This window comes from Dipodomys merriami, unplaced genomic scaffold (genome assembly GCF_024711535.1).
Source record: "Dipodomys merriami isolate MVZ:Mamm:240054 unplaced genomic scaffold, mDipMer1.0.p SCAF_6, whole genome shotgun sequence".
In the NCBI taxonomy this organism is placed as follows: domain Eukaryota; kingdom Metazoa; phylum Chordata; class Mammalia; order Rodentia; family Heteromyidae; genus Dipodomys; species Dipodomys merriami.
In genome coordinates, this window is record NW_027206179.1 from 42,845,913 (window position 1) to 42,861,183 (window position 15,271).

The 15,271-nt window shown below is 32.3% G+C and overlaps 1 protein-coding gene across 1 annotated transcript in view; it reads left to right on the forward strand.

Annotated features, from left to right (window-relative positions):
* Positions 1-15,271, forward strand: part of Klhl1 (kelch like family member 1) — a 249,133-nt gene that overhangs the window by 186,073 nt on the left and 47,789 nt on the right. The window contains exon 7 of the mRNA XM_070001950.1: positions 7,176-7,400. Within this exon, the coding sequence (XP_069858051.1) occupies positions 7,176-7,400 (225 nt within the window). The remainder of the gene's footprint in view (positions 1-7,175; positions 7,401-15,271) is intronic.

Sequence of the window (15,271 nt, forward strand, 5' to 3'; positions counted from 1 at the left end):
GAAGGAGGCAGCAATGTTTGATAAGAAATGTACTCATTACTTTGCTCATGTAACTGTAACCCCTCTGTATGGTATTTTCACAATTTTTAAAAAATAAAAAAATAAAAAGTACTAGTTATAAAATATCATGGCAATAGCTTCTTTTCTGTTGCCTATTGCGGGGATATTTTTATGGGTTCCCAGATAAGAACTTGAGTGTAAAAGTTTATATGATCTGTGATGGAGAAATACCAAGAAGGCATTTCAATGAGAAATGAGATAAGTGACTGTGCTAAATTAAATTAAATTTTAAAAAATAGATCTGGAAAATATTCCTTCTAAAATAGTTTTTTTTATTTATTTGATAAGCCAACATTTGTTGCTATTTTCATTTTTTTCCTAATTTTATAAATTATGGGACATTGAAAAGCAGAAGTTGTCTAACTATGATCTGACAGGCAAATGCAGCATGCCATTTGTTTTGTGTAGTGTATATAATGTGTTGTACTTTTTTCATTATAAAGGTGGATAAATATATCAAAAGAAGAATAAAAATTCATGGTGAAATTGAATTCCTTGAAACTCAGTTTCTCAATGTCCATCAAGCTTTACTGAGCATTGCTGATATGCTTCCTTATTTTCTTTGGCTTCCTTCATTTTATTATCTCCATTTACCATCAACAAAGAAACATGCAATCTCACCCACAAAGGCAATGGTTTATATTCTTTGACCTTTATGCAACAATAGCATACAGTTCTAGATCTCCTTTTATAAAAATAAAAATTGTCTTCACATGTTGAGGAAACCTGTATTGCTGAATATTACATTCATTTGACCCAAATATAATTTATCAAGAGTTGAATTGGAAGGATTCTTTGTTTACAATTTCATATCACAGGTAGCCTCCTAGTTGGCCTGCTTTTCCACCATCACTAGTTCCATCAACTAAAGAACAATCACAGGTTGAAATAAATGGCATGAGCCCCATGAGAGTGATCTGTAGACTGAAGGTCTAGTAGCAAAATATGATTTAATGTAATTATGATAAATATATTGTAGCACCTCACAGTGAGCCATTGGAGATGATCATTATTTAATATTAATAACTGAAATTCATGCAGATCAGAACTATGGAAGATAGCTGCCTATATTTGAAAAGAAAAACATTTACTGTTCCAGACACAGAAATAGGATTGGGATGTTACAGTTATAAGCTGAAGGTCACTGCAAGGTCTTCCTCACTGGAACACATCCAGGAAGAAATAGATCTCTTGATTTAGCTGAGGGGGAATAAAGATGCTGAGAGGCACTTGCCTCGTCTTGATAGGAAAGTTCACTTACCTGTATACAGACTAACAGCAACCTAGAATAGAGATGTTCTGGCTGTGATTAAGGCATTTGTAAAGGACTATTTCATGTCAAAGAAAAAGTACATCAAGAAAAAAGCTGTGAATCATTCAAATTGATATTCTTTTGAGAACAAAGTAGAGACAGTAATAAGAAAATTGCATGATTACTTCGTTCTGTTTATCACCTTTTATAATCATACCTGGGGCACTAAATGGAGCCTAGTTAGGAAAAAAGAGGCCAGTATTTTGGAGTCAAGCCTCCAGGAGCACTAGCTGTTCCCTTGGATAGTGATCAACTGAGTGGACATGTGAAAGAGAAATAAGAACACGCTTCATTCCTGTATATGTGCATCCCCTGCTTGTTGATGGCCTAGTCACAACAAAAGGTCTCAAATTAATATGATTAGTAGCCAAGTGGCTGGTAGCACTAAATAAACCAACTAAACTCAAAGAAAGTGTTCTCTTTTTTGTTCTTAATATATGTTTTAAATATATATTTTTATTAATATATATTTTACATATACTATATGTAAATATATAGTTATATTTTTATATTTTTTATTATAAAGATTCTGTACAGGAGGGTTATAGTTACATGAGCAAGGTAATTAGTCCATTTCTTATCAAGCATTGTTATCCCCTTATTTATTTTTTCCCCAACCATCCCTTTCCTCCCCACCTCCCCAACTCCTCCATCCAACCCTCTCTCCCCCCTCTACCCCACAATGTTGTAAAGTTCGTTTTCAACATATTATCTTGTACATCTCATTGTTACAATAGGTCATCTAAACATGACTAATAATAAGAAATGAAGAAATATACAACAACACAGCTTTAATTCTTAATTCAGTGATGAAAACATAATTTCCTAACACTATTCAATACCTTCACTAAAGAGTATTTATCATACTATTTTCATATTTGATACATGCCTTGGATTTTAATATGTTCTACAGTAAGAAGTTCACTAATTCCAGGATTTAAATTCTAATGTATCTATTTTTCCTATTGAAAGGACTTAGCCAAATAGTTTGTCATTAATTTGTCTCATATTGCAGCACTATTAGTACTATTGAAAGGCAAAAATAGAAAATGAAACATCTTAGCGACATTAAGCTTGAGGTGATTTTTACTTCCTTTGCTTGAACTGGACAATGCACACTATTAGGAAATTTTAAAGCTTGACTTTTCAATCCACAATTCAATAACTGGATAATTTCTGAAGCATGTAACTAATAGTTATCCTCATATGGCTTTAGAAAAAAAGACTCACAATTCTGTGTCAAAGAAATCTGAGCTTTAGCAATTAGGCAGTTGAAATAACTCTAAAATACCATATGGCTTTCTGGGAAGAAAAGCAATATATCGAAAGGAACACCATATTTGTCATCTGTGCCCTTTTCTCTCCTGCTTTCTTGATGCTTGTTTCAGCAACCTATTCAGTCACATTGGTTCCACTTGACAACTTTTTCTCTGGACTTGAAATTTGTCATTAGAGATTACTAGTTCAAGGTCACCAGTGTGTAGGAAGCTACAGAAACAACTCAAAACCATGAATAACATCTTGCCATACCAATTTGCTTCTCACACACAGGGAACTCTGTTCTGGAATCTTACCAGGTTGTCTAAGGGATATTTTAAGGAAGATCCATACTTCCCTGATCGTTCTAGAGGAAGAACTGAGTCATTTTATTTGCATGTGTGAAGATGTTTAGTTATTGGGAAAGAAGCTCATGATAAGCAGAGATTTCCTTTTTATCCTAGTTTTGCTGTAGTTAAAGAACTTTCATCCTCTTAAAGCCAAGTTATTTATCTACAGAATAAGAATAAAAAAAGCTCTGTCTAGACAAAAGTAAATCACTTGTCAGTGAATATGACTTTCACAATTACCAATTATTGAGACCTAAATATATCCTTCTTTGTCAAAATTTTTGTAAAGGAACTGTAAGTGATAATTCTTATTCTCCTTTTGTAAACTAACAAGATTATTCTTTGGCATAGATGTCATAAATATTTGATCTTAAACTTCTAAAGTGTGATTATTTTACAGTGAAGAAAAGAATTTCTATAAAGCTTGTATTTTTTATTACACAGACTAACTCTGAATGTCTAATATATTCATTGTAAGATAAGTGAACTTCAATTGATTTTATAGAGCCTTCAAATAATGTATTTCATTCACAAATATTATTTTTACTATGAATGCTAAATAGTGTGAATTTATTAAGAAAATGAAAATGAAAATAGATTCACAATAACATATTTGATCATTCATGATAAAGCTATATTAATATATATTGATTACCTTTAAATAGTTATAAAATAAATTTTTCAACAAAGAAGTATATGAACACAATGCATCTTGATCAGTATCACCCCTTTCATTAGATGCCCTCTTTTGCTATAAAAAAGTAGACAAGTAACAATAAATTTTAATAAGGTGAAAATTGGGCTCAACTTTTTAAAATTCTTTTTTCTATGAAATCATAAGCAGCTCCAGAAGATGCTTTAAATAGTAATGAACTGGAATTTTAACTATAGGCTTAAGTCATATGTATGTTTAAAATAGAATAGGAAGTTTCAAACAAAAAAATCAACTTTTCCTATTTCCTAAGGTAAACTACATATTTTAAAACACATTCACATTCACTCATACATCATACCCACACATATAATTAGAAATTACATTGATTTAATGTCAACCAAGTAGTTTGGATATCACACAAAAATTGTGCATTCTGCAAATTGACTGAGCACATGAACACATTATTTAATTATCAGGAAAGTTAAGTTAACTAAGTAAAGTTTCTGCTGCATTGAATTTGCATTAATTGCTTGCAAATATTCTTACATCAGGAAAAATTCTATAACAACAATGTTTTCCTCAGTTCTGGATGCTACAGCCCACAATCAAGATGGTTTTTAGGTTGACATTTAATTCTGATTTTTCTTATTTTACTACAGTGACGAAATCCCTGATAGGTTTGTAGTTTCAGAGTTTTGAATCCATGACTAGCTGCTTGATTTTTTTTTTCTGTACAGTGATGAAGTAAAGCATTGTAATGGAGAAGGGACAAGAAGAAAAAATTTGAAGTCAGTACATAGAAAAGAATGACTTGTATCCATGCTTACCAAAAATGGAACATTTTATTAGAGCATAAAATGATGGTATTGGAACGGTATATTTTCTTTAAATCTACAGACACATGAAAGTCAATGAGATGCTTATTCTTTGAAAATAAATCAAGTAATAAGTACTTGGTTATAATAATATTCCCCTTGAACCTTGAAGTCTTATTTTATGTGCTGTAAAACATACCTCTTCTTTTAATTTTTTTCCAAAATATGTCTGTTTTTGCTGATGCCTTAAAATACGTTTCACATAATCTGACTGAAGTTTTGATGGCATCAAAAATCATCAGGAGTATTAGACTAAAAGGCTCTAATAAAAAGGCATTTTATAATTTGACATTTTCATTAGATAGACATAAATGACTTTTTGTGGGGCTTGAACTCTTGGCTTGGATGGTCTACTGCTTGAGCCACAGTGCCACTTTCAGTTTTCTAGTGGTTTATTGGAGATAAGAGTCTCACAGACTTTCCTGCCCGGGCTGGCTTTGAACCACAATCCTTAGATATCAGCCTCCTGAGTAGCTAGGATTACAGGTGTGACCTACCAGCGCCTGGTACAAATGACTTTTCTATGACGGATCAAAGCAGATTTTCCCTGGATGCACTCTTAGTGCAAGGACTTGATACTTTCAGCTGCTCCTGATCATTCTAATAGATGGCTTGGCAAAAACGGTTGGGATTGGAAGTTTGTCAATTGAGTTTATTAACTTTGCATTAAACTCATAGTAGAAAGGCTAAGAACAACTAAGGACCTTTGTGGTAGTTTCACTAGAATAGCTTTTTTTTTTCTTTTTACTTTTATTATTGTGAAAATACCATACAGAGGGGTTACAATTACATGGACAAGATAAGTGAGTACATTTCTTATCAAGTATTGTTGCCTCCTCCTTTGTTTTCCCATACCATCCCTTCTCTTCTCCATCCCTACACCCAACACCTCCACACACCCCTACCACCCCCATCCCCACCCAACCCCTACCACCCCCACCCTGCCAAAGTTGTAAAGTTAGTTTTTCAACATAACGTCTTGTACATCTCATTGTTGTAATGGGTCTTCCTGTAACCCTATTTAAACAGTTTGTTTTTTCCCTTCCCCTCCAGAAATTATATCAACATCAAATACAGTTAAAGCAGCGCTTATACCCTGGAGGAGGTACAAAGCTACAAAGAAATCATCTTATAAATATATTGGAAACAATCGCAAGAAAGAAAAAAATAACATTTGAATCCGTATCTTGGGGTTCATTTCTCCTAGCATCAACTTGTTTGACAGTTTCTGTTTGTCTCAGACATATACTAGTTATTGCAAATAAGGGAAATTCTTTAGAGTTGCCTTTAAGGATATTTATTTTGCAACATTCAAAAACTATTTGCCACTTAATTTTATGCTGTTTGAAGATAAATGATGTTGCTAAATATGGAATTACATCAAAGTGGAATGCATTGAAAAGTAGAATGCATAAGCATTATTGGGCTTTCCTTTCCTAGCAAATATTCATATTTGTCTGTACTAATGGATGTCTCTAAAGACACTCCAAAGACACCTAATGCATCCATTGCAGGCTTTATACTAGAATTGTTCTGTTACTTTTGAATAGATATTGAATATGAATTTTATCATTTTTGTTTCCATTAGCCAAAAATCAAAAGCTGATATATGTTAAATTCTAAGAAATAAATGAGTCCCCAGAGGAATAATCTTTCTCTATTTCTAATCTTTTATTATATTGTGAAGATCTTAGTCATTTTAAAAGGTACAAAAATATTGAATGTCCTTGAATAATGAAGTTTCATCATTAAAGATTAAAAAAATAGGTAAATGAAAGCCAACAGTGAGCCTGAAACCTGAAGCCAGAAGATTATTTCTTGCCACACTTCTGTCACATATGCATTCAAGTCATTTTACTCGACAGAGATCTTCAATGTGAATTGGATAGGTGAATGCACTCTATCAAGCCTCATTAGGAATTTAAGTTATTTTTTTCATTTCTTTTTTATCTGTCAGATACCATACCTCTCAAACTTTGCATAATAATGTATTTCTCAAAAAATGCATACAAGAAACTTTTCAATAAAGATAAGTTATTTTATTTAGAGGTGAAAGCATGATAGGCAAAGATAAGAGATTATATATTTCTTTAAATTCTATCAATTATTCCTCAAATCCTTAGATACAAACAGGTAAAATAGTACCATATATTTGCTTTAACATCTTACAGTTGCTTTATTTAAGGTATGCAGCTCATATAAAGAGAAACATGGGACTGTTTTATTGAAGGAACTTATCTTTACTTTCAGAAATTGTACAGAGAACAGACATGGTTGGTCATTTAAACCTTATCTCATGCATTTTCTTCAAAGTTGGAACCCCAGCTTGAATGCTTAAAATGGCAAATGATGAGAAAAGGGAGTTTTGAAATGTGAAGAAACTGTCTCAATCTCAACAAGCAACAATTATTTTGAGTCACTAAGTTAGCATGACCCCAAGATGTAATTCAAACAAGAGGAACATTGTTATGTGTATTGATCATTAATGTTGGTGCAGAAGACCAAAGTAGTTGAATTACTACTTATTTTATTTCTGTACCCCTCTTCCTTTAAGAAGAATGATTGTGACCACAGTTTTTTCAATGGCGTAATTTGCACATTGTTTCAGGCAGGCTGTATGTTTGATTAGTAATGTTTGTTAACTGTTTGATATTTTGTTTTATCAGGAGCTACAACCATAGAGAAATACGACCTCAGAACAAATCTGTGGATTCAGGCAGGAATGATGAATGGCAGGAGGCTACAGTTTGGTGTGGCAGTTATTGATGATAAACTTTTTGTAATTGGAGGTCGAGATGGCTTAAAGACATTGAACACTGTTGAATGCTACAATCCCAAAACCAAGACTTGGACTGTTTTACCTCCAATGTCAACCCACAGACATGGGCTAGGTAAGATCTCTTGCCTTAGTAATGGACTTCTTATAAATATGTTATTAGTAATGTATTTTAAGTGTGTGTTAACATGATATGAATGTTCTATGTTCTTATATTTATATAAATTATAGGTTTAATTGAGGCTTATTTTTTCATTTAACATTCTTGACATTTTCTTTTGTTACAAATTAAATTGTTGTGAGAGATTTAAAAACAAAATACAACGTGAGTTGAATTCCTGTGTTGAATTAAATTGTTGTGGGAGATACAAAAAGTATGGAAGTGAGGATTGCTCAAGCTGTTTTCAGTCTCTCAACCTAACATACACACATGTCATATGAAAAACTTAAATAATTAAATAAATGCTATTTGCATGAAGAGCTGGTTACTATTAACTGATAAAATTTAACGTGACCCCTTCCATAGTGTTGAATAGACATGTTTATCTGTTTACATTGACAGTTATCCTCAGAACTTAATAGTCTTACCTGTTCCTCCTTAGAATCTTCCATCATAGCTGAGGCCTACCATGTCTCGTTTATTGGTTGAGATGTTCTAATTTTAGTTTTTCCTAGCTAGACTTGAGCTGATACTCTGGATCTCTGTTCCCAAGTAATTGTCACTATAGGTACATATGGGTATATTTGGACTGATTTTTCTTTCACAAACGTTTGTAGCTATTGTTAAATTTTATATACTTTCTTTATTCTTTCTTGACAAATGGTATGAGTATCCACTCTCTCAAACCGTTCTTAGCCTGCATCATGATGTTAAAATCATGCATGGATGTCTTAATGTCAACTAAATTTGCCTTTTATATTCTCACTTTCCCTACTTATCAATTCATTACACTTGTTTATTCCTTGTTAATCTGAAAGAAAGGCTATACTAAATCCACTTTTATCTCTGTGTGGTAATTTATTATTGCTACTTAAAATTTGTTTCATCTCCTCCTTCAGTTCATTTTCTTTCTTATGGTTGATCATCTTCTTCCTCCTTTACTTTCTCCCACTCTCCCTTCACTTCGCTCATTTCTACTTCAGTATCGCCTGTAAGTCATCCTGAGCTTACTTGCCTCCTTGCTTCCCTCTTGTTTTTATTCAATTATTTTTTATCTTCTTATTTCTCTTGCTCTTCTGTCCAGAATTTATTTCTTCTACTTGCCTTTTTTTCTATCTTTGCATTAGTTTAGCCAATTCAATATGTAGTTGTATTTCTGAGTATATGGGCAGAGAACATGTCAAGTACCCCAAATTACATAAAATGTGAAAGCAGAAATAATCTTTGCAGCTTTATAAAATAATCAGAATATCATGAGGAAATAAAAACACCCCCTGACAGCTATATTACAAACTGACTTAAACCATTTACTTGTTGATACTCTTAGAATATAGTTCTCAGAAACACATCTTTGCTTCTCTGAATGTGCACACAATCCCCTTAAGTTCTTCTTCCCCGTGAGTGATAACTTGACTTCAGAGATGGATGCCAACACCAGATGGGATAATCAAATGTATTGTGGCTATTTGCTTTTCTTTGCCTCTGAAGTCACCCTAACATTAGCACAAATATTCTGCCAACTTCTGCTCTAGCATGGACATTTCATTTACACAAAAATTCTGCCAACTTCTGGACATTTCATTTACTCACATTATAGAAGTAAATAACCATTCTTAAGAGACCAATATCTCATGGCATCAAAGAACCCATATCAAGTTTTCCTTCATGCTATTTCTGATATAAGGCACTTATATGTAGTACCTCTTACTCCAGAAATCACAAATAACATTTATTTTGAAACCTTCCTTCCTTTCTTCCCTCAGTACTTTGTTGCCTTCTTTTTGTTTCTTTCTTTTTCTTGTGTATGTGTGTGTGTGTGTGTGTGTGTGTGTGTGTGTGTGTGTGTGTTCATGTATGCCAATGCTTGTATTTGAATATAGGACTTAGAGATTATCCCTTCTTTTGTTGTTGTTGTTGTTGTTTTTGTTTTTGTTTTGTTTTGCTCAAGGCTGCCTCTCTATTATTTTGCAATTCCAGTTCTGGGTGTTTTCAAATTTCCTGCCTGGGCTGGGCTTTGATAGAACCTGAATTGCTTTATATATATATCCCCTCCTTTCTCTCTCTTTCTCTATCTCTTCCTCTCTTTTTCATGTTCTTGGTATTTGTTATGACTATATATTATAGAGAGAGAGGGAGAGAGAGACAGACAGACAGAGACAGAGAGAAACAGACAGAAAGGGGTGATAGAGAGTCAGTATATATAATGACTCTCTCCCTTTAGTGTAATTTTCAGTATGGGTTTTGAGTGTAAATCGAGGGTCTGCTATGGCTTTCTATATATTCACAAACTAGACACCTGTTTTATTTGCCACACAGTTAATTAAAGCCTACCTGGTGGTAGGTAAATTTGAATTTATGTTGCTTATTGTACATTTGAAAAATAAGGTGTTATAATAGTAAAATTTGTAAACTTAAAAACAGTTAAAAGTGAAAGCATTTTAAATTCCTTAACATTTTTAACATTCCTTAACATTTTTATTTTATGTGAAAATTATTTAAATTATATAAGAAAGTCACACAAGTTGTTTAACTACTGAAGATGATTATGTGATTAAAATTATTTCATGGCTGTCAATAAATTAAGATTAATTTGTTTTCTGCTGAAAATAGCATAAAGGAGTCATTTATATGTTAAGTCTAGGATATTAAAGTAAGCCATGAATTTATCTGATTAGAAAGTTTAGCTAATTAAGACTACATATATTTCATTGTGTGATTTTATTTTTTTTTTTTTTTATTTTTTTTTTTTTTGGGTCCGGTCATGGGGCCTGAACTCTGGGCCTGGGCACTGTCCCTCAGCTCTTCAGCTCAAAGCTAGTGCTCTACCACTTGAGCCACAGCGCCACTTCCGGCTTTTTTCTTTTTGCTTATGTGGTGCTGAGGAATCGAACCCAGGGCCTCAGGCATGCAAGGCAAGCGCTTTAACCACTGAGCCACCTTCCCAGCCCTCATTGTGTGATTTTATATTTTATCATTTCTATATTTAAGTCACACATAATTCAATAATTTTCTTTATGCCATATATTGTATTGTGTGACTTTTTTTAAATTTAATTTAATTTAATTTTATTTGTGAACATACTGTACAGAGGAGTTACAATTACATGGGCAGGATAATGCATACATTTCTTACCAAGCATTGCAGCCTCCTCCTTTCTTTACCCTTCACATCCCTTCCCAGCCTTTCCCCTCCCCCCCAATCCTTCCCTGCCCCTCCCCACCCACAAGGACGTTGTAAAGCTCGTTTTCGACTTGACAACTTGTACTTCTCATTGTTGCAACAGGTCCACCTGTATCCTTGAGACAATAGAGTTTCTAAGATTGACAAAGAAAAACATAATGACTGCTTACTTTCTACATGTCAGGCACCAACTGCTTGTAAAAATCACTTGCTTTTATCTTTTACAAAATTAATATTAAACTTTAGAAATCATTGGTTTTCAACACTTTGAGAAACCACTTAGTGATTTGAGAAACCATTACTATTACAAACTCTAGATAATTTTTATCATCCTAATAAAAAACTCTATTCCCAATTAAAACAACAATTACAAAAACCAAAACCAAAAAACAAACTAAAACAAACAAACAAACAAACAAAAAAACCAAAGCCATCTCATCCTAATAAGGTAACAAATTACTTTCTCTCTCTAAGGATTGACTTAATCCGTGTATTTCAACTTTTATGTATGTATTTTCTCATATAACATGATGTTTTTAGGTACATTTAAAATAGCATTTATGAGTAGTTTCTTTTTATGCCTGAATAATACTCTATTGGTAGGCTTGTTAACATATTTTGCTTGCTATAATTTTTGAAAGAACATTTGATCATTCCAATCCAGGAGCATGGGAGATTTTTTCCATTTCCTAAGTTCTGCTTTGATTTCCTTTTTCAGGTTTTAAAGTTTTCATCATAGAGGTCCTTCACTTCTTTAGTTAATTCCTAGGAATTTTATTTTCTGTGGGGCTATTACAAAAAGAGTTGCTTTCTTGATTTCAGCCACGTTATTCTCATTGTTGGCATACAGAAAAGCCATTTATTTATTTATTTATTATACTCTGCTACTTCGTCAAAATTTCAAATCAGCTGGAGTAATTTGGGAGTGAAGTCCGTGGGATACTTTAAATGCAATATCATATCATCTGCATTTTTTTTGTTCTTTCATGTTTCTCCCCCCACAGTATAACCCGTTTTCACTTCATTTGATGTCAGTGCCTTGCACTTATATATACACTTATATACACACTTATATATACACTTATATACACACTTCCCTAATTTAGGGAGGGGAAGGCAAAAAACAAAATGCTTAAATAGGAACCCCTCTGTACAGTATTCCAATTTTTCTGAGTTGACTGAAGCTGCTATGAGCACTGATGTATGAGTTTTTGTTTGAATACATGTTTGCTATCCTCTTTTGAGTCAAGTATAAATACATTTCACTTTTCATGACACACCATGTTTCTGAAAAATAGTCATATAACTTTTTTATTCAAATATTCAATGACCAAGGATGAGTTTCACAAGATCCTATCTCAGTTACTGTTTGCATTACAATCATTCTTGCATATTTGAAGCAATATCTGTTTGTAGTCTAATTGACACTCTGATAATTTTTTGAGAATCTTTTTGAAGTGTTTATTGTCTCCATCTTTCTCTTTGTCTCTTTCTCTCTGTCTCTTTCTGTCTCTAATTTGAAGAAATCTATTTAAAATATTTTCCACAATTTTATTTTTTGTAATATTCATTTATAATTATTTCTGTATTCAGGATTCAAGATACCAACTAGATAAAAGATTTGCAATATTTTATCATTTTTGTTTCATAATAGTGTCCTTTGAAACACCATGTTTATTAACGGAAGTCTCCACTTAGGGTTTTTTTTTTCTTGTGGTTTTAGAAGAATCCGGAAGAAATTTAAGTAATTATTGTTTTTCTCTGTCATAAATACTTATACTCCTGGTTTCTATTTTTAATAGAGACTCTTAATTGAATGAATGTATCATCAACATTTGTTGAATACTTCTGTTTCCACTGAAATACACATGTGATTTAGAGCCTGTTTCCATTAGCACAACATAGTGCATTACATGTTTATCAAATGTTAACCCACTGTCTTCTACAAATAAATTTCAGTTTATCATAATATATGATCCTTTCAAAATTTTTTCTGTTTTGTTTTCTTTATTGTATGAAAAATTGCTTATGCATATTCTCAAAAGATATTGGTCTGATATTTTTCTTTCTTTTGATATCATTTCCTGATTTGAGTATAAAGACAATACTAATGTCAAACAATAAGTTTCAAAGTACTCACATATCTTTTATCTAGTAGAAAAATCACACATAGTGGATTTTTAACTACTTCAAAGAAATAAGTATTGAACATTTTCCCTTACTACCCCTAATGCATATGGACAATATGTAAAAACACATTTCATACTGATATGATTCTGATTCTTTTATTTTGTATTTTGCCAGTCCTAGGACTTGAACTCTGGGCCTGGGCTTTGTGTTTAAGGCTACTGCTCTACTACTTCAACTATAGCTTCACTTGCAGCTTTCTCTCTCTTTTTTTAATTGATAGTTTTAGTAGAGATAAGAGTTTAACAGACTTTCTTACCCAGACTAGCTTTGAACCATGATCTTCAGAGTTATCCTTCTGATAATTAGGATTATAGACAAAAGCCACCAGCACTTGGCTCAGTTTTATTTATTTTATAATAAAGATGCTTTTAGGAAAGACTGTGTAAAACAGGCATCATTCATTTTCAAAAAAATAACTTAAAACCAACAAATAACAAAATCTATTTGCTATTTTCAAACCAATACAGTGCGTATATCAAGTTGAAACATAAATTGTGAAATACAAAGACAAAAACAAAACCTAAGTATCTCTTCATTTTCAAAATATTTGTGATAAATATTAAATTGAATAAAAGGAAAAAAGTAAGTGAGACTAAGTGCTTTAAAATAATTAAGATGAATATATTATAAGTTAAGGAAAAAGGAAATTTTGGTAGTCAGAAAGTTTAGTATCTCAATCCTGGCATTTATAAATGAAATATCACAGAGTAATTATGATAGAAAATTTAGAAATTGTCAATGAGAATTCAATTTGCAACACAGGTTCTATAAAAGAAAAAAAACTCAGAAATCCACTAGGAAATATTAACTAAAGAAAGAAAAATTTAAATGACATAACACAGAAGGTAAAGATATGATTCCTATTTCAGAAATAAGTGAACCACCAACATAATATAAATGAACACTGATAAAAATAGCAGCAAAAAAGGAGAATTCAACTCATATGACACTTGTCACTATCAACACTAGCGGCTAGAGAATAATGAACACATACTTTAAACTTCTGACATGCAGAGGTTTTGACTTTACTCTTGTCAAGTCAACATACTTCTCAAGCATGAAGGCAGAAATGACATTGGAAGATATTGGTTCTGTCAATCTCAGCAAAGATCTCAACCTCAAAATCCTTTCTCAAAACTTAAGATTCAGGGGGAAAAAATAAAAGGACTTTCTTAAAAGGAACCTCCTAGTATAGTTATAGTATAGTATAGGTAGCAGTTAGTGTAGTGTAGAAAATAGTGAAATCTCTCTTTCCTGCTACATTTCAAGACAGAGGATGTGTGTGTTCAGGGGGGTCTTGCCCCATGGGAGAAGTCATCATTAGAAGTTATCTTTGTCAGAATTAAACTCAGGATTGTCTCCCACATATAATCCTTGGACAGTGTAATATGTGAAAAATATCCCAATACATTGTTTTAAAGACGCCTAAATGTCACATGTATCCAGTGATACTTCGCTAGATTATACTTCAGAAATAACCTGGGATACTGTACTTAGAACAGGATATTACCCAGGGATGAGATGAGAAAACTTGCTTCCTGAAATGTTCACATTCCCAGTAAACTAAATCAATAAGGATTTGTAAACTACATGGGGGAAGAATGATGTAAAAATATCAAATAATATTTTTTAATTAAGCATTTTAATCATGAATTTTCTTGAGAAAAGTATAGCCCACACTACTATTTATTAGCAGCATTTTCTCTATTTCTTAGGTAATAATTAATGCCTGGCATAAAACGAGTATCAGTACAGTGCAGTCCTAAAAGTTACCTCTGATATAAATCATTGGACTAGAAAGTCTCATTCTAGGCTGTCAGCTTTCATGGCTTGAAAGGGAACATTTGTCTCATCAGAACCTGTGCTTCACTAATTATGTCAATAAATGTTTGTCTTCCTTGGTCTCTTTTACTTAAATAAAGTTTCTTACAAGACTCTGACAACCTGTTTATTTGAAAAGGTTGTCCCACCAAATATTACACAAGGAAATACAATTTAAATCTGACCATTCGGCATGCCCCATCAAACATTAAAAATAATACAGGAAAAAACAGAAGAGCAAGTTAGTGATGCAACTAAAATGTATAATTCTAGTTACAATATCCACTCATATAAACATACTCAAACAATATAGTCACTCCCAAAACATTAATACACAGAGAGACAGTTTACATTACTTGAACTGATAAAGAGAAAAAATAAATAAGGACATAAGTAAGACTTATGTCTTCTAGGTTTTTTTTTTTTTACTTTTTAAATTTGTTCTTATCTTTAAAGAAAGACAAATAAAGAGGGGAAGGAAGCAAGAATGTATTCAAGAACTCAATGTATATACCAAAAAAATTAAGGAAAACAAACAGTGTTTAAAGACAGACTGTTAGCATTATAAATATCTTTTATAGCTCAAATGATTTAAAAAGCAATAAATATAACAGATACATTTGCCATGGTGTCAA